This window comes from Penicillium atrosanguineum (assembly GCF_028827265.1).
Source record: "Penicillium atrosanguineum strain IBT 20685 chromosome Unknown utg000003l_segment0_segment0, whole genome shotgun sequence".
Taxonomy (NCBI): domain Eukaryota; kingdom Fungi; phylum Ascomycota; class Eurotiomycetes; order Eurotiales; family Aspergillaceae; genus Penicillium; species Penicillium atrosanguineum.
The window spans coordinates 2,944,810-2,968,913 of record NW_026623135.1 but is presented as its reverse complement, the minus strand read 5'-3'; the positions used below and the strand labels follow the sequence as shown (position 1 = coordinate 2,968,913).

General features: G+C 50.4%; 7 protein-coding genes across 7 annotated transcripts; 2 read left to right on the top strand and 5 right to left on the bottom strand.

Moving 5' to 3' along the window:
* Window positions 1-731: 731 nt before the first annotated feature.
* Window positions 732-1,257, bottom strand: N7443_004550 (DNA-directed RNA polymerase I and III subunit RPAC1; the record flags this gene model as incomplete). The annotated part of the gene is made up of 2 exons (XM_056884606.1): window positions 732-973; window positions 1,035-1,257. 2 exons carry the CDS (start codon window positions 1,255-1,257, stop codon window positions 732-734), a joined length of 465 nt encoding a protein of 154 aa, XP_056742884.1.
* Window positions 1,258-3,079: 1,822 nt separating this feature from the next.
* Window positions 3,080-7,696, bottom strand: N7443_004549 (uncharacterized protein; the record flags this gene model as incomplete). The annotated part of the gene is made up of 1 exon (XM_056884605.1): window positions 3,080-7,696. One exon carries the CDS (start codon window positions 7,694-7,696, stop codon window positions 3,080-3,082), a length of 4,617 nt encoding a protein of 1,538 aa, XP_056742883.1.
* Window positions 7,697-10,111: 2,415 nt separating this feature from the next.
* N7443_004548 (SAP domain-containing protein) lies at window positions 10,112-10,975 on the bottom strand (the record flags this gene model as incomplete). Its single annotated transcript, XM_056884604.1, has 1 exon — window positions 10,112-10,975. One exon carries the CDS (start codon window positions 10,973-10,975, stop codon window positions 10,112-10,114), a length of 864 nt encoding a protein of 287 aa, XP_056742882.1.
* Window positions 10,976-12,116: 1,141 nt separating this feature from the next.
* Window positions 12,117-13,367, bottom strand: N7443_004547 (FAD-dependent oxidoreductase; the record flags this gene model as incomplete). The annotated part of the gene is made up of 1 exon (XM_056884603.1): window positions 12,117-13,367. One exon carries the CDS (start codon window positions 13,365-13,367, stop codon window positions 12,117-12,119), a length of 1,251 nt encoding a protein of 416 aa, XP_056742881.1.
* Window positions 13,368-13,728: 361 nt separating this feature from the next.
* On the top strand, window positions 13,729-16,012 carry N7443_004546 (uncharacterized protein; the record flags this gene model as incomplete). The annotated part of the gene is made up of 3 exons (XM_056884602.1): window positions 13,729-14,153; window positions 14,204-14,234; window positions 14,288-16,012. 3 exons carry the CDS (start codon window positions 13,729-13,731, stop codon window positions 16,010-16,012), a joined length of 2,181 nt encoding a protein of 726 aa, XP_056742880.1.
* A 342-nt stretch (window positions 16,013-16,354) lies between these two features.
* N7443_004545 (Frag1/DRAM/Sfk1) lies at window positions 16,355-17,168 on the bottom strand (the record flags this gene model as incomplete). The annotated part of the gene is made up of 2 exons (XM_056884601.1): window positions 16,355-16,462; window positions 16,521-17,168. 2 exons carry the CDS (start codon window positions 17,166-17,168, stop codon window positions 16,355-16,357), a joined length of 756 nt encoding a protein of 251 aa, XP_056742879.1.
* Window positions 17,169-18,537: 1,369 nt separating this feature from the next.
* On the top strand, window positions 18,538-22,263 carry N7443_004544 (U2 snRNP complex subunit HSH155; the record flags this gene model as incomplete). The annotated part of the gene is made up of 2 exons (XM_056884600.1): window positions 18,538-18,547; window positions 18,599-22,263. The coding sequence occupies 2 exons, from the start codon at window positions 18,538-18,540 to the stop codon at window positions 22,261-22,263; spliced, it is 3,675 nt and encodes a 1,224-aa protein (XP_056742878.1).
* Between the last annotated feature and the right edge of the window lie 1,841 nt (window positions 22,264-24,104).

Below are 24,104 nucleotides of genomic sequence, written 5' to 3'. Positions count from 1 at the left end.
TCATGGCAAATCGAACAATAGAAGGCGACGTTGCGCCGTGTGCTCGCTCCACGAATATCACAATACAAACCAAACCCCCGATTAAGGATGGGTACATTGCGTTTGCTGTACCTGGTTACGCCTTCAGGCTTATCTTGAATATGATTAGCTGCACAAGCGCCGAACATACCCTTTTCAACAACAATACGTAGGATCATCAACTAGAAGGGCCCAAAATGAGCATAGTTTGTTTCACACCGAAGCGGGCGTAAGTTAGTGTCGGCAGTTTCCAGTGGGGCTATCCTGTGTTGCGGCGGCTGAATGCTGGATCTCAACCTTTCTCCGAGCTCAACTGCTTGAGATCACGGCTGGAGTATTGCCGATTTCCTCTAAAAGACGGAGAGAGGATCAGACTTTTTCCACAACTTTTCTCATTTCAATGTTGATAAGTGACTATCTCATGAAAGCTTAAATCCATTCCTCCACCGTCTTCCACCATTCCTAAAATATGTTTTTCATGAAGTCTTTCCCAATCATGAAGCTATAAGGAGGCCGCAATGTGGGGATAAAGGAGATCCATTGCAGAGTGGACAAGGCTCATTCAATCGTGCTGTGACATGCAAGTCACTTCATCGGCCACTTCACTGCCGAATGAAAAAAATTCAGCCCTGCAAAGAATCTCTCCTGTCCCTTCATCGGGGCCTTCCAATGTCCCGATGACAAGGAAGTACCACTGAAGGGACCGCGATGGATTATTCGGACCAGGAGAGGCCGAGCGCAGCCATCACGTTTTCGCAGTCAGCGCCGTTTTTGTCGGAGTCATAATGGACTGCGCCAAGTATGGCTTCCATGGTGGTAGACATAACATTCTTCCCAGCCATAAAACCCTGCTGACCCGGATTTTTCACAATGAATCGGTCAAGACCAAGGGCAATGCCCCGGTCATTCAAGTTGTTATTAGAGGCCACCTTGGTGATGACGTTCTGAATCTCTTCTGTTGATGGCAATAATGGTTAGCTCACGTGCAAAATAGTATTTGACAAGGGGATCCCTACCTGGAGATTTTTCTCTATCTCGGCCCTGGTCGACGAGCATTTGGCGGAGACTCGCGTCGCCAGCCAAGGCGAGGGTCTTCTTGCCGCTGGGGTTGAATGGACTAGGGCCTTGAAGAGCGTCGCGAATCAGAGCCCGCTTGGTGAAACGGTAACTATTCTTGAGAACCAAATTCTCAAAGGCCTCAATTTCTTCGTCCGGGGGGAGGGGCATGAAGATAACCATAGCGAAGACTTGGAAATGGTCGATGTGCTGGTAATGATAATATGGTATGTAATTGTGTCAGAGACAATGGATTGAATGAGAAATAACAGAGAGGTGAGGAGGAAAGGAGGGGATACTTAAAGAACTAAAAGTGAGGAGATTCAGAGGTGAGCGTAGCCCGACAAGATGACTGGGGCTGGTGTTGGGCTTGAAATATGTCCCACCGTGCTTTTCTGTTGGCTGAACCCAAATCGTAAGGTAGATATGCCTGTTGGTTTTCCCCAACAACCTGCAAATGCATGCATTTGCACCTAAATATGCAGCTTGTGGCAGATCATCATGGGTTACAAGAACATGTGCCATGTCTCGTTCCAGCCATAGGCCTGCGTGACTGGCTGCTTCCTGACTGAGCAAATCATCCCGCTTGCCAGACAAACCCCGAGCGATCCGACAAAAGTAAAGTGCGATTCGGCGGGTACCTAACGCATCGACGTCGAAGCACAAAGCAATGGAGAGGATGAGTGAAACACGCCCTCGGTCAATCCTCCCCGTCCATGCCGCACCCCCAAAATACCCATATTAGAGTCGTCTTACGGGTGACTCACTTTATACAATGTCCCCGAAGATTGCGATGAACTATTTGATATCCTTTGATTCTTTATGTAAATACTTAGCAGGCTGCCATGTAAGTCGTGACGAAAATGCCAAGTGTGATCCACTCAATTGCATGCTCATTTAGGTAGAAAGATCCGTAGAAGCAATGATGTTCGATGTCGGTCTGACCTGTCATATATTGAGGGATTGGGCTCTTGCCAGACCATACATGGAGTCGTAAGCCGAGCCACGGCGCGTTCATACGCTGGACTAAGGAATATGGGTACCTAGTCCATCGAAATCATATCGGTCAATACCAGCGCCCCCTTAAAATTTTTTAAGAATAGCTTTTTTGCTCACCGAAGCCCTATACTAGGTGTAAATGATTTTGCATAGATTCGGTCCCTAGAAATAAGAGCCTCAAGAATCTATACATTTTGGTCTTTGCTGTGTTCCTAGGACTTGGGGGTGGGCATTGTTATCCCTGAAGTCACCACAGTGACCAAAAAACGTTGATCTTGTAGAAAATGGCTGCACATGCACCCATGGGTTGGAAGATCTCACGTATACGTCGCATAATCCTTTTCGATCTCCTTTGGGGATTTCCTTCGGTGGTCTCATTGAATCCGCTAAATAATCGCTTTACCTACGCCTTGATTGTTTTAATATTTGGCTGTTTGCCCTCTCTGAGTCGCCCGTAGTAGAATTCACACAAGCGAATAAATTCTTTAAATTTATTATGGCTCGGAGGCAAACTAGCAAGCCTATCTCACTGATAACTGATACCTTTTTTGGCGCGGGGGGGGGGGGGGGGGGGGGTTCGTCGGCTTCTCAAACACAATCTTTAATGTCAATCAATTTATTTGAAGAAAGTAACATATAATCCAGTATTCCATCAAGTCCGGCTTATTATATGGAAAACAAAAGAACAAGGATGCATGAACATCCAAAAGAAAATGAAAATTCCGTTCCACAATCATCAAGATCGTATCATCATGCACGCTGCCAAGACCGAGCCTCCCCAAAGCCACGATATATTATTCGCAATAGAGACCGCGAGGTCAATGCAGTTCTGAATGACAAAGAGTGCCTCTCCAAATGCGCAGTCCCCAAGAAAAATTTCAACAAAAGAAAGAAACAAACGGAAAACAAGAACAAGAACAAAAACCAAAGAGATAGGGTATTTATCGAAATCATGCAAAAAAGATCATTTATGTCATCAAGGAAATCGTATCAAGTAAAAAGTGTATCAAACACTGGCAGTACGTCGCTTAGGCTCGCTAGGCTTCTGCGCATAGGCGATCAGCATGCGGAACCCACTGCCCCGTTTCTGGCACTCGCGCAGCACCTTGCGATCGTTCCACATGCTAGGTTCGTTGTCGCCGGTATGAGGGAGGACGGGGTCTTCGTAGCATTTCGTATACCACCAGCGGCCGACGCGAGCGACGATCTTAGCGATCGACTCGTCGTTTGCGGCTGATGGGGAGGGGTCGGAGAGGAGGTCGCCTAAGGAGATGTTGTCTTCTAAAGGCGAGGGTTTGGAGTTTGCGTTCGTGCCTTGGCTTCCTGTCGTTGTGACGGAGATGGCGGGGGCTGAGAAGCCAGTTGAGGCGGTGGTTCCTGTTGCAGAGAGGGAGCGGTTGGAGGAGGAGTTTGTTGAGTCAGACGATCGGACGACCATTCCTGCTACGGGGATGCGGACCATGCATCGGCGGAGATTATCAAATCCTTGATTGCCGACGAGGCGCTGAACGAGATCGCTGGTTGGCTTGAGGCTGATGGCTGAGTTTGAGAGGTAGGTTTGTTCTTTGAGGCGGCGGACGGCTTTACGTGCGCGCACTCCCATGTTCACCATGTCGCGGTCAAGGATGCTCATTTCTAGGTAGCCTCCGGTGCGAAGGACGCGCTTGCATTCTTGGATGATGTTGCTTTGGACATGCTCGGGGCTTGCGGCAGGGAATCGCAAGACGGCAACTGTGAAATAGTCCTTTGGGAAAGGCAGTGGTTTGTGCAGTCCGGCGTGGTAGACAGTGTGGTGGTTGGTGGGAGGTTGCCATGCTGCGGGATGTGGAAGTGCAGTGGAGACTGGCCGGCCACTTAAGCTGTATACCTCGGCATCGGGATACGTTAATGAGCAGTAGAAAGACCAATCGTCGTTACCGAGCCCATCGATGACAAGTATCCGTCCATGCGTTCCAGGTTTAACGTGGTTGTGAGCTGGGCTGAAGAGAACTCGTCCAAAGGACAACCAGCGGCTAGTCATCAGGGAAGCAGACCGCATGTTTGTACGAGTCACAGCATCCCAATCACGCTCCGCAGAGCATGGGATGGATTTGCGGTGATCAGATGACTTTGGCTTGGTTGGAGTCGGAACCGTAGCCAGAGATTGTAAAAATTCAGACTGTTGCTCACGAATCTGATCCAAAGGGGCCTTCACAGTAATAACAGGGCTATTCATGTTGTCGTCGTTGAAATGCCCATAGCTGGAGATCAGATCACTATTAGACGGCTGAGTTGAGGGCACGAGAGGCGAGTGCAGAGCCGAGACAATACGAGAACGTCGAAGACGAACAGAATCATCACTATCACGGACCGAGGTTTCTCGAGGGACTTCGCCATTCAACTCATCCTGCAGAGCCTTGTGTGCCATGTTCGCAAGCTCGAATTTACTTTCCTCTTCCGGCACGGTTGACTCTTCCGGCTTTGCCTCCTCGGGCGAAAGAACATGGTCGATAAGATCATCGAACTCGTTCCAGACCTCATCCTCAGTTGGCGCGGTATTTGGAGGTGGAACTACTGCTGTAACTGCCGCCAGGGCTCCCGAGCTGCTAGACGACTGAGACCCGTTGCGAGGAGAGAAATGGATAAATTCATTGCTCGAGTACGGACCAGACAGGAGGTCCAAAGCAGTCCTCTCGGGGCTCTTGAAGGCTTGACTGGAACCGAATCCCCAATCCATTGACTGGCTAGTCGGGATGCCTGCAAAAAGCTTGCCAGGTGACTCGGTGGAGATGGGGTATTCGCTGGAGCCCTCCCAAATCGGAGCCATGAGTGACGGAGACTCAGCAACGCTAAATGGCCGAGAGAATGACCGCATGGGAGGCTTGTGTTGGCGGTCACGTCTCGAGACAACGGGAGGAATACGACCCACGGATGCTAACCGTCTTGGACGACGGTCTTCGGGGCTACTCTCAGGCTCTGGAGCCACCAAGTTGCGGTTGAACATTGCGGTACGTGGCGACGGACGATCATCTTTCTCAAATTCCCCATGCAGTTTAGGCGGGGATGGGAGCAAAATGGACGGGTGCCTTTTCGTGATGTTCAGGTCAGCCGGCACAGTAGGCAAAACGAGAACCTCATCTTCTTCTGTTGGCGGCGATACTTCCACTTTGTTGAGTATATCGTCGAGCTCGTCTGAGTCTGTATCAACGAACGCATAGTGTGGAACAGACCGGTGATTCAAGACAGGAGCGATCGCAGCATGAAGTTGGGCGGCGTGAGAAACTGGTGTTGGAGTTGGGGTCGGAGCGGTGGGCTGGTTGGTGCGGCTTCGTTGGAAGAGATTCCATCGAGATGGCTTTCCTTTCTTGGCCTGCTGCTCTTCTTGCTTTATGGGCGCTTTTTGCTGGCCAGGAGGATCGGGCTTTTCAGTCGAAGTTGCTTCTGGCTTCTGCGGAGGCGCAGAGCTTGAGGCGTGACCTGAGAGAGATGTTTGGGTTGCAGCAGCTTCGTGATTTGTATACAGCCCGCTTCTCTTCCCTCTAGGAACTGGCATGCGTGATTTGGGGGCCTTCTGGCGCTCAGAGACCACAGATTTCTTCTCGGAGCTTTTGGTTTGACTGAGAGCCAAGCTAGTGCTTGACTCGCTGAGTATCTGGTCACCGAATGTTCCAGTCGAGGTTGCCAATGATTCAGTCGATTGAACAGTAGAAGACGTGAGCGGTGTCTGGTGTGGGGGGTTCGAAGAAGTCACACTGAGACTGCTCATGCTCAGCTCGCTCTGGGTGCGGGATAGAGTCACGCCGTCGAGGCCTCCACCACTAATAAACACGGGCTCCAAACGACTTGAAAGAAAATCGTCAAGAGCAAGATCTGGTCGGCTCGACATGCTTCCCTTGCTGCTAGCAACAGACTGCGGCCCACTTCGTGTTGTACTGGTCGATCTGGTACGAGTGCCACTGCTGCTAGCACTTGACTTTCTTCCGCGTTGGCCATATTTGCCGTATCCTTCATGGCCAGTTCCTGCGGCCGGGCCTTTGCGGGCAAGTCGGGTTGGGTCGGCGGAGACATCATCCATGTCTGGCTTGGACTTCTTCGGGAAAATGCCGAAACGCTTTGGCGTGGCAGCTTTCTTTGGATCTGTCTTCTCTTTCGGAGGCTCCTTGATCAATGTTTTAGGGGATTTGCGAGATAATACGGGAGAACCTGCTTCACGCGAAGGAATTCGCGATAAATCCTTAGGGCGCACGGAATCCATAGAGGTAGCGGCAGATGAGTTTGGCACCAGATTAGGCCTGCCTGCAGCTAGAACTTTCTCTGTAGACTCTCGTCTTTTGTGACCTGTAGAGTTCAGATATGGCAGGTTGCTGCGAATCACAGGAGATGTCTCTAAATCCAACCGATGTGTCCCCTCTCTACTCGGTCGAGGCGGGGTCTTTGGGACAATTGGATCAGGGATCAAGGCGGCAGGGGATTTATGAGAAATGAGGAGTTCCCGTTCTGCCTCCTCCACTTCTCTCCTGGCCTGTTCGACATCGATATCGGAATTCTTTGTCGGACTGAAATTTACGGATGACTTTCTCAGTGGCGGGCTCGGAGGAGGTCCTCGAATCTTTGTAGGAATGGACCTGGCACTGGGATTTTTCTGGGAGCTCGCAGTGGTGCCGGCACCGGGACTTGGGCTCGGGCCATGAGATCTTTGAGGAATCGCTGACTTCGGTAACTTTGCATCTGACCTGTCACTCGAAGCGCTCAGCGGACTTGAATAGGCAGTGGGAGGGGTAAAAACAGGGAGTCGGGTCTGGGAAGGACTAGGTTGTCTCAATCGGCTAATCTTGCTTGAATGCGTAATTCCCGGGGAATATGAAGAAAGCGAGGTAGGCGTTGAGCCACGACTCCATACCCCAGGTGATTCCGAATAGCGGGTTGAAGGAGTGCTTGCAGAGGGGAAGAATGGTGTGACAGGCGGAGGAAGGTTTTTAGTGTCAATGATGGTACGAAGGCTTGCTAGCTCTGCTGGCCCGATTGTCGGTGTTTCCGATTCTTTGGAGCCGGCCGAAGACACTGCCGGACCCGCTGAATCTGCATCCCCAAATGTAGGCCATCGAGGATCCTTCATGTCATCTGGTTGAGACTGTGGAATAACCAGGCTAAGCTTCTGTGATTGACTTGGTTCCGCATTCTTTCCTATTGTTGCAGCCCTCCGGCGTAGCACGTTGCGGGATCGTTTAACGGGAAGCGGCGCTTGATATGTTGGCGGGAAAGGAGGTAGACTGGTAATATCAGGTGTGGACAGTGACGATGAAATAGGCTTTGTCTGTATTTGTGGGGATACAGACGGCGCAGGAGACACTGAAGCCAATGAGCCACCAGTACTTGGGCGTGGGAGCATCGATGAACGGCGATTTGATCGGCTAGCAGGTCGAAATACTGGTGCCACCACTGAAATAGTCTCCTCCGCTGCTGAGACTGATGATGCACGACTTCTTTGGGGCGTATAGTTGACTGGTGTTGCAATACGTGACCGTGGAACCCGAGGTGCATAGGCGGGGCCGGGGTTGGCGGTCCCCGGTTGAGACACTTCTGAAAACTTCGAGAAAGGATCATTTGGTGGCATTTGACGGCCACTATAATGGTACGACGACATGGTGCGACGTATGTTGGAGTCTTCGGCTCCAATGTTGAGACAAATAATCCAGTGGGTACATGTGCGTGAAAAGCGTAATCATAGCGGACATAAACGTATCAAAGGAGTGACACTAGATAGAAAAGTCCATCAGTGTCAACTGTAAGGAAAAGTGACAAGATCAACTCACATCATTAAACTCATTACTTAGTGTAGTTTGTTGTCTCCAGGACGGAAGAGTTAATAGAAACGAAGTGGGGAACAAGTTCGCGATAAGGGTATCTCAAAAGGCATTTAACGCAAACTATAAAACGATAAACTTAATAAATATTAACCGGGCATTATGCAGAATGAATAGAGCGAAAGAAACAGCAGGTGTCAGGTAGATAAAAGATGGAAGGTCACCAACTCTGGCTGATCGCAGCTGCTTCGCCACAGTCTGGAGCAGTGGCGCACCGAATCTCAAGATTTTCAACTAGCTCGGCCACGTCAGAGGTAGCTCCATACGAGCCCAACGTCTAAAAATGATGCAAACAAAAAATAGACACCTGGCGGTAAAAGGCAAAAACTTCAAGATCAGAAAAAAAAAAAGACCAGGGATCTTGCGTAGTCAACCGAGACACGGAGTTTTTGTATTTGCTGACTCGGATTCCCCCTCTCATTGTGTGGGGATTGAAAAAAAAGCCTCTTTAAGCATATCAAACACGACTAAGTGGCATCATAGGTTTGTGCGATTGACGGCGGTCTCGGTACAGAGAGAAGCCGGAGTCGGAGGCAGTCATTGGATGTACGAATTGTGACTACTGTGACGAGTCGAGGGCGGAAGCGCCTGGACTGGAAAAAACGACGGGATCGTGCCAACGGCCCCAGAAAGCCTTACTACCAAACTCAATCCTATCACGCTCCTGTCTGGCCTCGCGCACGGAAGCCCGCATGGGGAATCGAAGCCGGCCACTGTGAGTCCTTCCCCGGTGAAACCTTGGACCCCGGTGTTCTGGGTATCGGATGGCTATCAACGGAGTTGATTGAATACAACACGACAGGCTGCAGCCGTGGCGTGAGAGGCACTTCCCGCGTCTTGCCTTTTCTGGATGGGCCTCAATCCCACGAATCCTGCGAATACCTTGCAAACGTGGAATCAGCTGTGGGTGAAGCGGATTCCCTCGGTACCTGTAGATGTCGTATCAGAGTTGGGCGTAGAGAGCGTAGAGCGTATAGGACACCGCGTCTGAGTTGCCTCGTTGACAACTCATCGATCGGGGACGCCGACTTCGATCTGACTGCACTGTCGATCCGCCCCAAAAAGCGTTTTTGCTTTTTCCACCCCTCCCCTAAATTTGTGACTATAGACGAGCTCGGAGAATTTCCCAACGTGCCAGGGGTCGTGCACGGTACCGCAGATTCTGCATCGTGCGTTCATGGTAACGTGACTAGATTGACCAGAAGTAGACGTGTTTCGTGACCATGTGATGTATTCTCCGTACTAGGCCAGAAGACTTCAGGTGAATGCACATGACAGGTCTCACCTAAGACATTCAAGCCGTTATCCAGAGTCTGGTACAAAGGCCCGTCCCGAACCATTCAACCAGGGATGCCTCAAGAAATGGCCCTAAAATGGCTCCAAACATAGACATAGTGGGGTTCTGCGTCTGTCCCAAAAGCGCAATCATTTCATCTCGAGATACAACCAGTGAGATGTCTAATCAAGTCAGTGACTCGTCCCTAGTCTATAGTTGTGCCCGATTCGAGACTGCTACAGTGGGGTTGGTCTGGGCACAGGTACTCCGTGGGTCCACCGACCCAGCAATACCGCCCTTCTGCGCTCTCATTGACGTCGTTGCCGCTTCTTGACTTGTTAGTGCCAACAGCCACCATCTAAAAAAAGTGACTGGTGAACCCCGATTCGCTGCAGCAGCTCTGTACCATGTGGAGACCGGCGGTAACTGTTTCGAGAGAAAGGGTCCCGAGCACATTAGTGGACTCTCGGCAGCACTTCTCATACTGTACTTCTTGAGTCCCACGGCAATACACGGGACTTCTATGGCGTTAATGGGTTCGTCGATCCTGTTGCGCCGATCTGGAGGGGCTGTCGGAGGTCCCGTGTGGAAGCCACTCTGGTCAGCGGCCACGCTGCAGGAACCAGAGGCTAATGCACCTTTCAGCTGACTGCGCACGCGGGGTCTTCGAGCCGCGAGATGAGTCTCTCGCTTTGCACTTATCAAGTGTGCTACTGATAAGTGCTCGCTGTTTCGATTACACGATTCGTAGCACAACTCGGCTACTGATAAACACGATCGCCGAATCATCGGTGTAAAATAATTCGATTTGACTGATTGACCCAGATACCATCTCAGCACGAACGCCCGTAAAGATCCCGATATGTAAAAAAAGGAAATTCCATGTCATATGGTGTACATCAAGAGTAAAATACCGCATCTAAGCGGCGGTTGTGAAACGCTTCTTGCGAGCTTCCATCGCAGCGACATCCTGCTCACTGAAGCTCTTCGGCTGTCCGCTCGGCGCCCTGTTTCCACCGCCGTTTCTACCCTTGTTTCCGGCATTTCGGTTCTGGTTGCCCTGGCGGCCCGCGTTACCCTGATTGCCCTGGTTGCCTCGGTTCTGATCCCGGCCCTGGTCACGTCGCTTGCCTCCGCGTCCACCCTGTTCGGTGCGGCCTCTCTTGCGGGACTTCTCAGGGAGAGCTTCGTCAAGGCCCTTGACGCCAACGTCAGTGGTGGACTCGGCAGTACCGGCGCCGAAACGCTTTGCGCGCTCCAGCTGCTTCTCGGCCTCCTTCACAGCAGTCTCCTCATCCTCAACAATGCCGAACTTGGCAGCACGAGCTTTGCGCTTCGCCAGCTCCGCCTCTAGATCGGTGGTAGGGAGACCCTTAGTATAATCGACGGCAGGCTTCTGCTCGACTTCAATGGCGGCTGCGGGGTTCTCGCCAGTTTCGGCGGCAGCGCCAGTTGATTCCACCTTGAGCTCTTCGGTGGTAGCAGGATCGATATCGAGCTTTTGGTTCGGCACAGCGACGGGGTTGGCGACAGGACCCTTGCCGCCAGCAGCAATGGCGTTGGCACCAGCTTCGGTAGATGGCTTCTCCGCGGGAACATCGTCATCCCAGTCAATCACGTCCTCTGCAGCGTCGGTCTTCGCCGCAGGAGCCGACGAGGTCTTCTCATCATCTTCCTGGATTCGGGCAACCAAGTCGGCCTTCTTTCCAGTGTGGGGAAGGGATCGGGCCTTCAAGATTTCGACCAGATCGGCATTGGTCTTTTTGCTGTAGTCGGTGGCCATTTCTTTGACGAGGGATGCGTTGCGGTATGCGAAGGGTGCTTGGCTAGGCGTGGATTGGAGGGGTTCAAGTGGGTCTGACGTATTTGGATATTCTTAGAGGCAATCGGTCATCATCATGCGACGGATGCGAAAGTAAGGATTGGATAGTATTGGATGGACGTAGAGCTGGGGATGAGGACGCGACCCGGCAGCGCGTTCCAGAGCTCATGCACGTGATCATGACCGCCACAGCCACATCCACATGGCTCCAGTCATTATTTGTCTCTTTGACAATAATTATGCACACTTCCGCAAAACTTGTTTCTGTGCTGTGCTCACAATTACAGGGCAGCTTTCAATCACCATACCACCTGACAGGATATAGGTGGCAAAATATCCCTACCTAACGTTGAATGGCTATAGAGATACGAACTGACCAGTGATCAACAAATGCACATTTCGGTAACCCCGACTGGAAGACTGCCTAGACCATTCATCTTTCATTGGTGATCAGAACATTCTAATACGAATCGGATCTATTTCGATAGATAGAAACAAAGCGCCACTGACAGCTACCAAATCCTCCGTGCATCGGTCAAAGCACCCCTTAGCGAAATCTTGAAGCGCCAAGCTGAGCTTAGCCTACTGGAATCTCTGTGCTATCCTTGTCTATGAGTCATCTTTGCCAACTGTCCGACCAGGTATAGCTGAGGCCACGCTGGTGTGGAGCGTTGGGGATATGCATGCACTGCGCACTGTGCCTTGTGCCCCACTTGTGGCCTGGGGCATACAACTAACATGCTCGGCACTACTATGGAAGGGAATCGGGCGCCAATAAAGTCATAATGTTTAGTAGAAATATGCGCCCAGCTCTCGAGCTCAACATTGAAGTCTCTTGCTCAAATCTAACATGACCGTAGAGGCTGGCAGGGGAAGTCACATTGACCATGGAAGGACCGCAATGCATGACAAAGGCCCAACATAAGCCGACGAATTGGTAGCGGAAAAGCAAAACACCATGATGTCTCTTTCATCGTATATTCCAACATCGTGTAGTGGAAGAACATGCTATTTACTTAGGTCTATAACTAATCGGAACCAAAAATGAGCGCTTTCTATCAAGACTAGCAGATGATGTCGGTTTGGTTTTCTTCAAACACGTCTAGCTTTCCTCTCCCTTCATCTGAGCATATGCTGCTTGGAAAAAGTCTCTGAAAGCCGCCGCACCGTCCTCTCCAAACAACATCTGGCCGTTGCTATAAGTCTCCTCCGCTTTCTCTTTTGTGCGCACAAACATCTCATCCTCGAATTCCTTCATCAATGGTCCCAGCACGGATTGGAATGAGGCGTTTCCATCCTTGGATATATTGTCAGCTTTAATGATGGCATGGGCTAGCAAGAGCGAGTCCCACATTGCGAGGTTGACCCCTTCACCAGCCCAGGGACACATCAAGTGTGCAGCATCTCCGATGAGTGTTGCATTTGGTTTGTGATTCCATGAAACACCAATTGGCAACGTATACAGTGGCCTGATATCCAGTGCGGCGCCTGGGTTGTCCTTTGTTTCTTCGTCGCATGCAACCGTAACCAGCTCCTTGATCTTAGTACCAAAACATCCGAGCAATTCGTCATTGTTCAGAAGAGGCTCCTTTGCAGCTGAAGCAGGGCGACCCTTCAGTCCTACTGATGTGGAGAAGTGTTCATCCGGTGTTGTCAGGAAGATATAGATGCGAGCTGAGTCTTGCGGCCCGCGCTGAGACATGACGCCGTGTCGGGAGCCAAGCGCGGAGAAGCTACCTCGTCCAACAAAGTCTGCCAGATGTGGGTATTTAGCCGTAATGTGCCGAATAGTGAGGGAAATGTTCTGTGTTCCAGCGTACTGAGGTTTGATGTCTGATAGCATGTTGCGAACCTGGGACCATGCTCCGTCGGCACCGATTACTAAATCGAACCGCTTTTTGCCGTTGGGACCAAAGTCTAGTTCTGTCTCAGTGCCATTAAGCACAGTTACGCTTGTGGCTGAGAAGAGCTTGCAGCCATATTTGATGTTTTCGGCTGGTACATGCGAACTCAAAAGCTTCGTGAGAGAGTGGCGGGAGATTTCCGGCCGTTCACTGAGCTCTCCTTTGTCCTCGTGTATAATGTTGCCATCTTTATCGGAGACCTTTTGTGCCTCTGAACACTCGCCCGTGAGCTGGAGGAATTGATCGTATAGCTCACACTCCCTGATGGCAGCAAGGCCGGATTCCTCGTGAAGGTCAAGCATGCCGGAAGGCTTGGCCAGTTCTTCGTCGGTGGGCTTTTGACGGAGCTCAAATATAGTGGATTTGATTCCATGCCGATGTAGCAGGAGGCCAACGGTTAGTCCACCGGGACCACCACCGACAATGGCGATTCTTAGTGGAGAAGACATGGTATGGACGGGTCCAGTACGTGTATAGATGCAAGAGGGTAGCCAGCCAAAATTGATCGACTTGAATAAAGAGGAGTTGGTTTCAACGGATGAGAAAATCAAAAATTCGAACTCTGGGAAGAAGGTCTACTTTATATTTACTTAAATCGCTGTCAGAAATCGTTGCCTCTTCGGGTCTTAGAAACCCCCGATGAGTCACATGACCTGGTATTGCCTCACCTCTCGGGTCTTAGGATTCCCCGAACTTCATTCCCCTGCTTTAGGATTTCTTTCCATACGACACGGGACTCTTTATCAGCGAATATTCAGCGGGTTCTTCTGCGTGACCCTCGGATATCGGGATATCGACAATATGTCAAGTATGTCTCCCGATTCCAAGCTTAGCCCGCAATCTGCCCCGCCTTTAGCATCCTCTCGATCTTCGGATTCACGACGTTCCCTTGCCTGCGTGCTCTGTCAACAACGCAAAGTCAAATGTGATCGGAAGTTTCCTTGTGCAAACTGCCTTAAGTTCAAGGTAGAATGCATCCCAGCAGCGCTGAATCCGCGGCAGCGAAAGCGCCGATTTCCCGAGCGAGAACTTCTAGAGCGGATCCGCAAGTATGAGGATCTACTCCGCCGGAACAAGGTCGCATTCGATCCACTCCATAAAGGCGCCTCTCGGAGTAACCAGTCTCCCAGTAGAACAAGTGGTCATGGTACAGATGATGAGCAACCAGACTCGCTGAGCCTAGACCCTTCATCTCTGTCGACATCTGAAAAACCTAAAGGACCACGTGAACCCAAGTATGTAAGGTTCTTCTCCATGCGTATCTGCATATTGCTAACTAGTCTAGGAATTTTTGGCATGCTATGACAATACAAGGTGTACGATTATTTCCTGTTCAATTGTCAACCTCTTTATACTGATGACGAGACAGTTCCCACAAAATGCGAATGATAGCGAATCCTCACATGACGAGGTGACCCAGGATGGACTGAAGAGGGCATGGGATCAGCTTTTTGCTGATCAGGATAATCTTATTCTGTTTGGTTCGCGCAAGAAAGCAGTCGAGCTTTCTACTCTTCACCCCGAGCCAGTGCAATTGTTTCGGCTTTGGCAGATTTACCTGGACAATATCGACCCTTTGCTCAAGGTTACACATACAACTAGTCTGCAAAGTCGCCTAATTAAAGCAGCCAGCAACCTCTCTTGTATCAGCTCCACTCTTGAGGCACTCATGTTCGGCATATACTCCATTGCTATCATGAGTCTTACGGCCGATGAATGCCAAACTGCTTTTGAATCATCAAGGGAAGAGCTCTTGACGAAATACCAATTTGGTTGTCAGCAAGCCCTGCTGAATTGTGGGTATCTGCGAACCGGTGAACGCGAATGCTTGACTGCGTTTTATCTCTTCCTTGTGTCCATCGGACGCAGCACAGATCCTCGCTCTATGTCATCCATGCTTGGCATAGCCATACGAATCGCACACCGCATAGGGATTCATAGCGAGGCAGCTTGTTTAAAGCATAACCCTCTCGAAGCGGAAATGGCTCGGCGACTCTGGTGGTCATTCAAACTCTTCGACACTCGCATCGGTGAATTAGCTGACTACCGAAACGTTGCACTGGCTCCTGCCTGGGATTGTAAAACCCCTCTCAATGTGAACGATTCTGATCTTCGATCAGAAATGAAAAGGCCCCCGCTTGTTATGAACACATCGAGCGAGGCACTTTTCGTTGTTGTACGCAGCGAGCTTCGCGAGTTTGTTCGCCATGCTAAGTTCCATTTCGATTTTCACACTCCAAGCTTTGCTTCCGGTGCCAGCGATGCCCAACAGCGCTTCAATCCTGAAGACAGTGAATTGAATGCTTTGGAAAGCATGATCGAGGACAAATACCTCAAGTTCTGTAATGCAGAAAATCCACTTCACTTCATGACCATTTGGACAACGAGGAGTTACATTGCGAAATGCCGGCTTGTGGAACACTACTCGAGGATTTTGGAGTCATCTTCAGAGCAGACCGAAAGGCAGCGTGACTTTGCTGTCTTCTATGCAATGGAGATGCTCGAAGGTGATACTAAGATCATGACTTCGCCTCTTACTAAAGGATACATCTGGCACCTGAATTTCCATTTCCCGCTCCCCGCCTATATCCACATGCTACAAGACTTCAGAAGGCGGCCCACTCACGGCCAAGCTGAGAAGGCCTGGGAAGCGATGAGTGATAACTTCGAAGCTCGATTCGATGTCTCTCGGCCCATTAACAATCCACTTTTCACAATATTCACCAGACTGGTTCTTCCGGCTTGGGAGGTGTGTCAGGCAGCAATCAAGCAGTCAGGGAAGTCTCCAGTGCCTCCGAGAATTGTGTCTTACATTTGGAATGATATGGCGAAAAAGCCTGGTAATTCTGAAGGTACAAGCAACAACGATGGTAAGTCCCATGATTATTCAAAAATCGATGATATGACCATGCCCATACCAATGCCTATTGGATTTGATGGCTATGGCTTGCCATACGGTGGAGGGCTGGATGGATTTGCAGGAGCTGGGCCGGGTCATAATGGAAGTATTCAGTCCGACGTTGACGTTAATCAACTTGACTGGGCACTGATGGATTGGGAATCCAGTGGGCTTCCAAATTGGTGCAGCTGGTGAGACTTGATGAATCGCCACCCTCTTTAAGTTGCTTTAAACTACCTGAGAGCCAGTAATTTAGGCTTCGGGGCTTATTAGCCTATAATCTATACCTAATTATTCAAAGTACACGGAAGAAAACTCAATGATCAACGCTGTTTGATCATTATAATGCAAAACTAATTATTCAGAGCGGTGCCTAGAGGTCATGTTTTGACCAGAGTGATGAAAACCAGATTTGCTCTTAATTAAAGACTATAGACAATCAAAGTATTAGAAAAGGGTATTGGACCCTTCTAATATGTACTTTGGAAGATCCAAAAAGCTCCTCATAGAGGTACCCTTACTGCCCGGGTGATCAAATCATCCGTAGAACCAGTACTCAGCAGCATACTCAACAATAACAGTATCATTTAAGCCAGCACAGGTCGACGGGGCGCCTCCTTCAAAGGTCATGACTCGGTACACCTCCTAGTATTTAGTCAGCAAATGTTTCACTGCAGTTAACATCACTCTATAAGTTACTCACTTTGATACCCTTTCCTTCCTTGCGCGTAAGTCGCAGCCAAGTAACATCTTTGCTCTCAATCTTGAAAGCATACACCTTTGCAGGAGCTGAGACCGATGCATCCTTCTTGCCAACCATCCAGTCATCACCCCCGCCAAGTCTCAAATTGAAGAAAGGGTCACCAGCGGCATCGAAGTAATGTTCACCAATGATAAGGTCGGAGGAATTTGTCGTGCTGCTCACCATCTCTGCCATAAAGGCTAGAGATCCAAGGGGAGTGCGCCCAGCAACTGCAGGAAGCTCATGAAGCAGAGTCATGGAGCTAGACGCAATACAGGAAGCATCGAAAAGGGTGGCTGCCGCTCCGGTTGCCGTGGGAGCGGTCTTGTCTCGGGAGGATGCATCCGTGGATGGGCAAGAGTAGTTTTGAGTCCCGCGACCCACGGCAATGTACTTGAGAGTCAGATGTAATGACGGTTCAGGAAGTCCGACCTTGAGATTGCTTAGCGGGAGGCTTGCGTTTGCCAAACTGCAGTTCCCCAGGCTGATGTGGCTGAGCTCGTTGGTGATATGAGAAAACGTATTGGCAAGTCGTAGAGGGCCAGGGAGGGCAGAGACTCCAGTCAGGCTTGTGGCCAAAACCAGTACAACGGATAACATGATATGCATATCTTATGTCCAGGTAGAGTTTCTCTTCTCGTAATCGAGTGGTGATGGTCTTCCGAAGACTGACTGTTAGGTATGTATAAATTTGACAAGGAGAAGGCCGAAATCGAGGGTCCCGAGCACAAAATGAGAAACACGTAGGGGCTCCTAGTCGAATGAGTGAAACCCTCAGTGCTCAGATGATTTCTAAATCCAGACAAAAAAATTTGGAAATCTTCTTAGAAGGGGAAATGCCTCGTTGAAATATCACGCAAGGCTTGATTGTATACCAACAGAGGTGCAATCTCAATCGCCGTGAGACAGGGAGCATCAGTCTATAAGTCTGCCTTACAGGGATGAACTATGTTCGAGAAAGTCTCTAGACTACCAACCTTGGAACGAGCCTTCTATGCGCTGGAAAACTGGGGCGGCTTCCACGGAACTAGCAAGCTATGGGCTCTAAAGTTGGCCTCTTTGTTGGTTTCCGGCTCGAAATCAAAGCTTAGCGAGCCGGAGATAAGCCACTATAACAAGGAGCTCTTAGCTTATGGAAAGCGGCCAATGTAAAGCCAAGCTTGATGTAACCACACCGCATTTCCCAGTACATGTTACATCTCTGACCCACTCATGTTAGCCGCCGGCAAAGTGTTACCTACGAGAGTTTAACAATGAATTGGCCTAGGAACAAGTTGGGCCAAACTCTCAAGCTATGTTGATATGTCTAATTGAGGCTGTGCTAGCTCAGCCTTGGAGATCATCAACCACATAGCCCATCGCTGGGCTTCGAAGTGTAGATGAATAACACCTTTCGAAATCATCCAGTCCTAGTATGTTGTATGCTAAGGCACTAATAAGGGCTATTGTCCACGAGGTCATCCCTCCTGGTCACGTTATGGATCAAATTCCAAATGAGTTAAACTTTTCCGGGATATGAAAATAGTAACCGACTTAGACTACTCCGCTGATACAATTCATGTGTGACATAAATAGTCTCTAAGCGCCCACGGGGGCGCCACGAAGGTCGTGTAGGCATCTTAGGTTCCCCACTCAACCATCATAAGCCCCTGCGCAGGGAAATGAATTAAGCCCTGTTCCGTATTTCTCATATCAAATTGATGATAGCTTTCGTGTTAAGTGAATGACCAAACAGTCAAAATCACATGTCTGTATATTTACACGTGATCCATTAGCTATGGCGTCACGTGGTCGTTATCTCTTAGTCATCTACTAGCGCGACTTTGCTGGCGACGTGCATTTTGCACTCCATCGCGGATCATCAGCAAGAGCTACCCACCATCGATGCTGCCGTTTCAACGGTGCTTTACCCGAATGTAGCTGATGTCAGCCATTCTTCGCGATCATTCTCTAATATTTGACTTGACTCTGCATCACAATGTCCGACGGTAGGTCTGCACGCAATCCCCACCGCGAGCCGATACTAACACCCTCTGCAGCCGATATTGAAGCCGTCCGGCGCCTCCAGGCGGAGCGCAATGCTGCTGCCTCTGGCAAGAAAGGTTCTAGGGCCTTTGATCCATCCGATCAACGCACTGACAATTCGACCAAGGCCTCCCTTACCGACTCCTTTGATACCACTTTGTACGAACGGGAAGGGGCGGACAGGTTCACCGGCTACGATACCTCTATTGCTGTAAATGGCGACGATGAAGAAATGGAGGATGCGAACGGCGGCCACAGCTTGGTTGGTCAGTATACCGCAACCCGAAGTCAGATCGATGAGATGGCACAGGGAAATGGTGTCGAGGAGGAGGACATCCTCCTGGGCCGCGAGAAGGCCGCGCGCATCGCCGATCGTGAGACCGACTACCAGAAGCGACGATTCGAACGCGGTGGTCTTACTCCGACGCGCGCCGACCCCTTTGCTGCCGACGCCAATGCCGACGCAGATTCAAACGGCCAGACCTACCGAGAGGTTATGGCTCTGCGCGAAATCCAGAAAGAAGAAGAACGCGTTCAGAAGCTGATTGCTGAGAAGCGCGAGCGTGGCGAGGATGTCTCTGAGCACCAGGCTACTCTGACGATGGAGGAAAGCGGCAAGGAGAACGGCCAGGCTGACTCGACTGCTGATGACTCCGCTGGCAGAAAACGCAAGAAGCGCTGGGACGTTTCTACTGAAGCTGATCCTGGAGCAGAAAGCGAGCAGGCTGAGGCTAAGACGAAGAGGTCCCGATGGGACGAGACACCTGCCCCAGGAGATGACGGCTCCAAGCGCCGCTCGAGATGGGATCAAGCACCATCACTCACATCAGCAACCCCTGTCGGCAATGATGGGCTTGCCACTCCTATGCACCCATCGCAGGGAGGTGCGACTATGGTCCCCACAAGCTTTGGAACCGATCTGAGTGGCCGGAATGCCCCGTGGTCTGATGAAGAACTCGACATGATGCTGCCTACCGAGGGCTACAAGATTCTTGATCCTCCTCCGGGCTATGCACCGATTCGGAACCCTGCCAGGAAGATGATGGCTACACCGGCGCCCATGAATGGTGCAGGTCAAGTTGGAGGCTTCATGATGCAAGAGCCTGAGAGCATCCGCTCAATGGGCAAGGAGCTTCCGACCGATATCCCTGGTGTTGGCGAGCTGCAATTTTTCAAGCCAGAAGATATGGCCTACTTCGGAAAGCTTATGGAGGCTGGTGAAGAGAGTTCGATGACTGTCGAGGAAATGAAGGAGCGTAAGATCATGCGATTGCTGCTCAAGGTCAAGAATGGCACACCACCCATGCGAAAGACAGCTTTGCGACAGCTCACCGACAATGCGCGCAATTTTGGAGCCGGTCCTCTTTTCAACCAAATTCTTCCTTTGCTCATGGAGAAGTCCTTAGAGGATCAGGAGCGTCACTTGCTGGTCAAGGTCATTGATCGAGTGCTCTACAAGTTAGATGACTTGGTCCGTCCTTACGTCCATAAGATTTTGGTTGTCATTGAGCCACTGCTTATCGATCAAGACTACTATGCCCGCGTCGAAGGTCGAGAAATTATCTCCAACCTCTCCAAGGCCGCTGGGCTCGCCACCATGATCAGTACCATGCGACCTGATATCGATCATGTCGACGAATACGTACGAAACACTACCGCCCGAGCCTTCGCTGTCGTCGCTTCTGCCCTTGGCATTCCAGCCCTCCTCCCCTTCCTTCGTGCTGTGTGTCGCAGTAAAAAGTCATGGCAGGCCCGTCACACTGGTGTTAAGATTGTTCAGCAAATCCCTATCTTGATGGGCTGCGCCATTCTTCCGCATCTCAAGGGCCTTGTTGACTGCATTTCAGACAACCTTAGCGATGAGCAGGCTAAGGTCAGAACCGTCACCGCTCTGGCCGTGGCCGCTTTGGCCGAAGCCGCCAACCCTTACGGTATCGAAAGCTTCGATGAAATTCTCAACCCTCTATGGACCGGTGCCCGCAAGCAGCGTGGTAAAGGTCTTGCCGCGTTCCTGAAGGCGGTCGGCTACATCATCCCTCTCATGGACGAGGAATATGCCAATTACTACACCAGTCAGATCATGGAGATTCTTCTCCGAGAATTCTCATCTCCCGACGAGGAAATGAAGAAGGTTGTTTTGAAGGTGGTGTCACAGTGCTCTAGCACAGATGGTGTTACCGCCGGCTACCTCAAGGAGCATGTCTTGACGGACTTCTTCAAGAGCTTCTGGGTCAGGCGTATGGCACTTGATCGACGAAACTACCGTCAGGTGGTGGACACAACCGTTGACCTGGGCCAAAAGGTTGGAGTTGGCGAGATTCTTGAGCGAGTCGTCAACAACTTAAAGGACGAGAGTGAACCTTACCGCAAGATGACCGTTGAAACTGTCGAGAAGCTGATCGCTTCCTTGGGAGCGGCAGATATTTCTGAGCGGTTAGAGGAGAGACTCATCGATGGTGTCCTCTACGCTTTCCAAGAGCAAAGCATTGAGGACATTATTATTCTGAACGGCTTCGGCACTGCCGTCAATGCTTTGAGCACACGCTGCAAGCCATACCTTCCACAGATCGTCAGTACTATCCTTTGGCGGTTGAACAACAAGTCTGCTACGGTCCGACAACAGGCTGCAGACCTGATTTCACGCATTGCGATGGTCATGAAGCAGTGTGGTGAAGACGCCCTCATGGGCAAGCTTGGTATTGTGCTTTACGAATACTTGGGTGAAGAGTACCCCGAGGTGCTGGGTTCGATCTTGGGTGCTCTGCGATCCATCGTCACCGTGGTGGGTATCAACCAGATGCAGCCCCCTATTCGTGACCTTTTGCCTCGACTCACGCCTATCCTGCGAAACCGTCACGAGAAGGTGCAGGAGAATACTATTGACCTGGTCGGTCGTATTGCCGACCGTGGTCCCGAGTCCGTCAACGCTCGTGAATGGATGCGTATCTGCTTCGAGTTGCTCGATATGCTGAAGGCCCATAAAAAGGGTATTAGACGAGCAGCCAACAACACCTTCGGCTTCATCGCCAAGGCCATCGGTCCCCAGGATGTCCTGGCTACCCTCCTCAACAACCTCCGTGTGCAGGAGCGTCAGTCCCGTGTCTGCACGGCCGTCGCGATCGGTATCGTCGCCGAGACTTGCGCTCCTTTCACCGTTCTCCCAGCTTTGATGAATGAGTACCGCGTGCCCGAGCTTAACGTGCAAAACGGTGTTCTCAAGGCGCTGTCCTTCTTGTTCGAATACATCGGCGAGATGGCCAAGGACTACGTCTACGCCGTTACCCCTCTGCTCGAGGATGCGCTCATCGATCGCGACCAAGTCCACCGACAAACCGCCGCTAGCGTAGTCAAGCACATTGCGCTCGGCGTCGTCGGTCTTGGCTGCGAAGACGCTATGCTCCATCTCCTCAACCTCATCTTCCCCAACATCTTCGAAACTAGCCCCCACGTCATCGATCGGATCATCGAAGCCATCGACGCAATCCGCATGTCTGTCGGTACCGGTGTCGTCATGAACTACGTATGGGCAGGATTATTCCACCCCGCTCGCAAGGTGCGGACGCCTTATTGGCGCCTGTATAACGATGCCTATGTGCAGGGAGCCGACGCGATGGTTCCCTACTACCCAGGCTTGGAGGATGATGGCATGGACCGGCCGGAGTTGTCTATTATCGTCTAAGGACGACCCTGTAATTTGTCGATCTGCTTCTTCTCATGCATAACTAGTTTCCCAGGGTTGCTTTCTTATTCGCTTTCTTTTCATGCAGGGACGAGGACGTTCGGCGTGGTTGACTGTATATCAAGTTTCAAAAGTCACTAGGGAATTTATTCAAACGTTTCAAATTTCTCTCGCTTCGGTCGTAGGCCAGCCAATTGGTGCTTATCTCTTAGGTACCCCCAAAGTTGTAGCCTGGAAGCTGGCACTTTAAGAGCTATCGGGGCTCCGGGTACTCTGAAGGCTGAAACATGTCAGATTTTAGCACTGGGGCGTCGTCCTGATACGGGGCACCGTTGCGGGCAATGTCCGCGGCCGGTGGTTGTCTCACCATCCTGTGGCTGCAGTTGCAATTGCCTTTTCAAGCGACGGCGCCGATATCTCAAACATTAAAAGATAAATGGCGACAGAACTAGCCCTGAGATTGATACTTATTTTACTAGCGAGGTAGATTGATTTCTTCAGGCACGTGGGTAGGTAACATTGACAGATCCGCTCTGTATATATTCTGCCAGAGATATATTGCACCGCGTCAATCGAGATCGAAAACAACCTTATCTGATTAAAAACAATCAATATAGATACATTAAATAGATTGAATATGACACGTTTTACTTTATGTACCTGACCCAAAGACGATCACGACCGTTCCTGATCCTCCAGACCCGAAAACAATCGCCAACCAAAGCACAGTGACAGGGCGACTATTGGGCAGCGATCGCTCTTTCATCGACAATCATGTCAATCACGACTATCTTCTTCCTCTCCGGGCCATGAAAGAGTCGGGGATTTGCAGGATCGGGCTGGGATTATGGAAAATCTACGAAGATTGAACGTACAGTAGGCAGTCGCAAGTACTCAGCTGGGAACAGTCTGGTTGGCACCCAACACCGTAACAAAAAACCGCAGTACCTCATAGGAGGGACATGACCTTCACTCCCCTCCCCCTATTCCACGCTCATATTTTGCCACTCGCTCAAAAATAGTAAACGTGAAGGACGTAATCTCAAGGGAAAGAGTTCCTCCACAGGGGATGTGGTGCCAAGGCGCCAAATGCCTAAGCTTGCCGTGAGGCTTGGCAAAGGATGTGGCCGCGTAAGCTCTCTGACACCAGGGCTCCATAGGATGGACGTCAGGCGCGCCTCTTACTGTCGTTGTGGGGAATCGATGCGCGAAAATTCAACACTGGTTAAGATTTCCAGCCAATTAGTCTTGATGGGGGGGAACTTAGAGGCAGACCCTTTTTGATTTTAGTTTTAGTTTTAGGTTTAGTTTTTTTTTTTTTTTTTTTGCTTTTCGCTATCTTATTTTCTTTTCTTTTCTTTTCTTTCTTACCTTACATTGAGAGTCTTGCGTCTAGTCTGTGCTTTGCAGATTTAATTTAATTGACTCTGGGATTTATACTGACATCGCGGAGGGGAAGGGGGGAACGCATTCTTTGCCCTGCATATAGTAGTGTAGTGTAGTGTAGTACTGTACATAGTAGTGATTTAGTTACTAGTGAGGGTTAAGGGAGTATAGAAGTCTCCATAAAGGTTCCAAATTCCAGATTCCGCGTGCCGGGATCAGAGTATGTAGAGCTCATTAAACTACACAGCCTCCCCCTGAAATAGTCGAAGAGGATACCTATGCCTTTGTCGAACCGGAGAATGGGGATATGTAGTCCGGTACCACGTACATACATACATCTCCAACACGGTTGACCCAGCTCGGTAGGCCATCGGAAAAAGGCAAATAAAAAAGAATACAGTACACACAGACCCTGAGATAAGGGGTCCGTTACATGACTTCCTACTGGGTCCCTT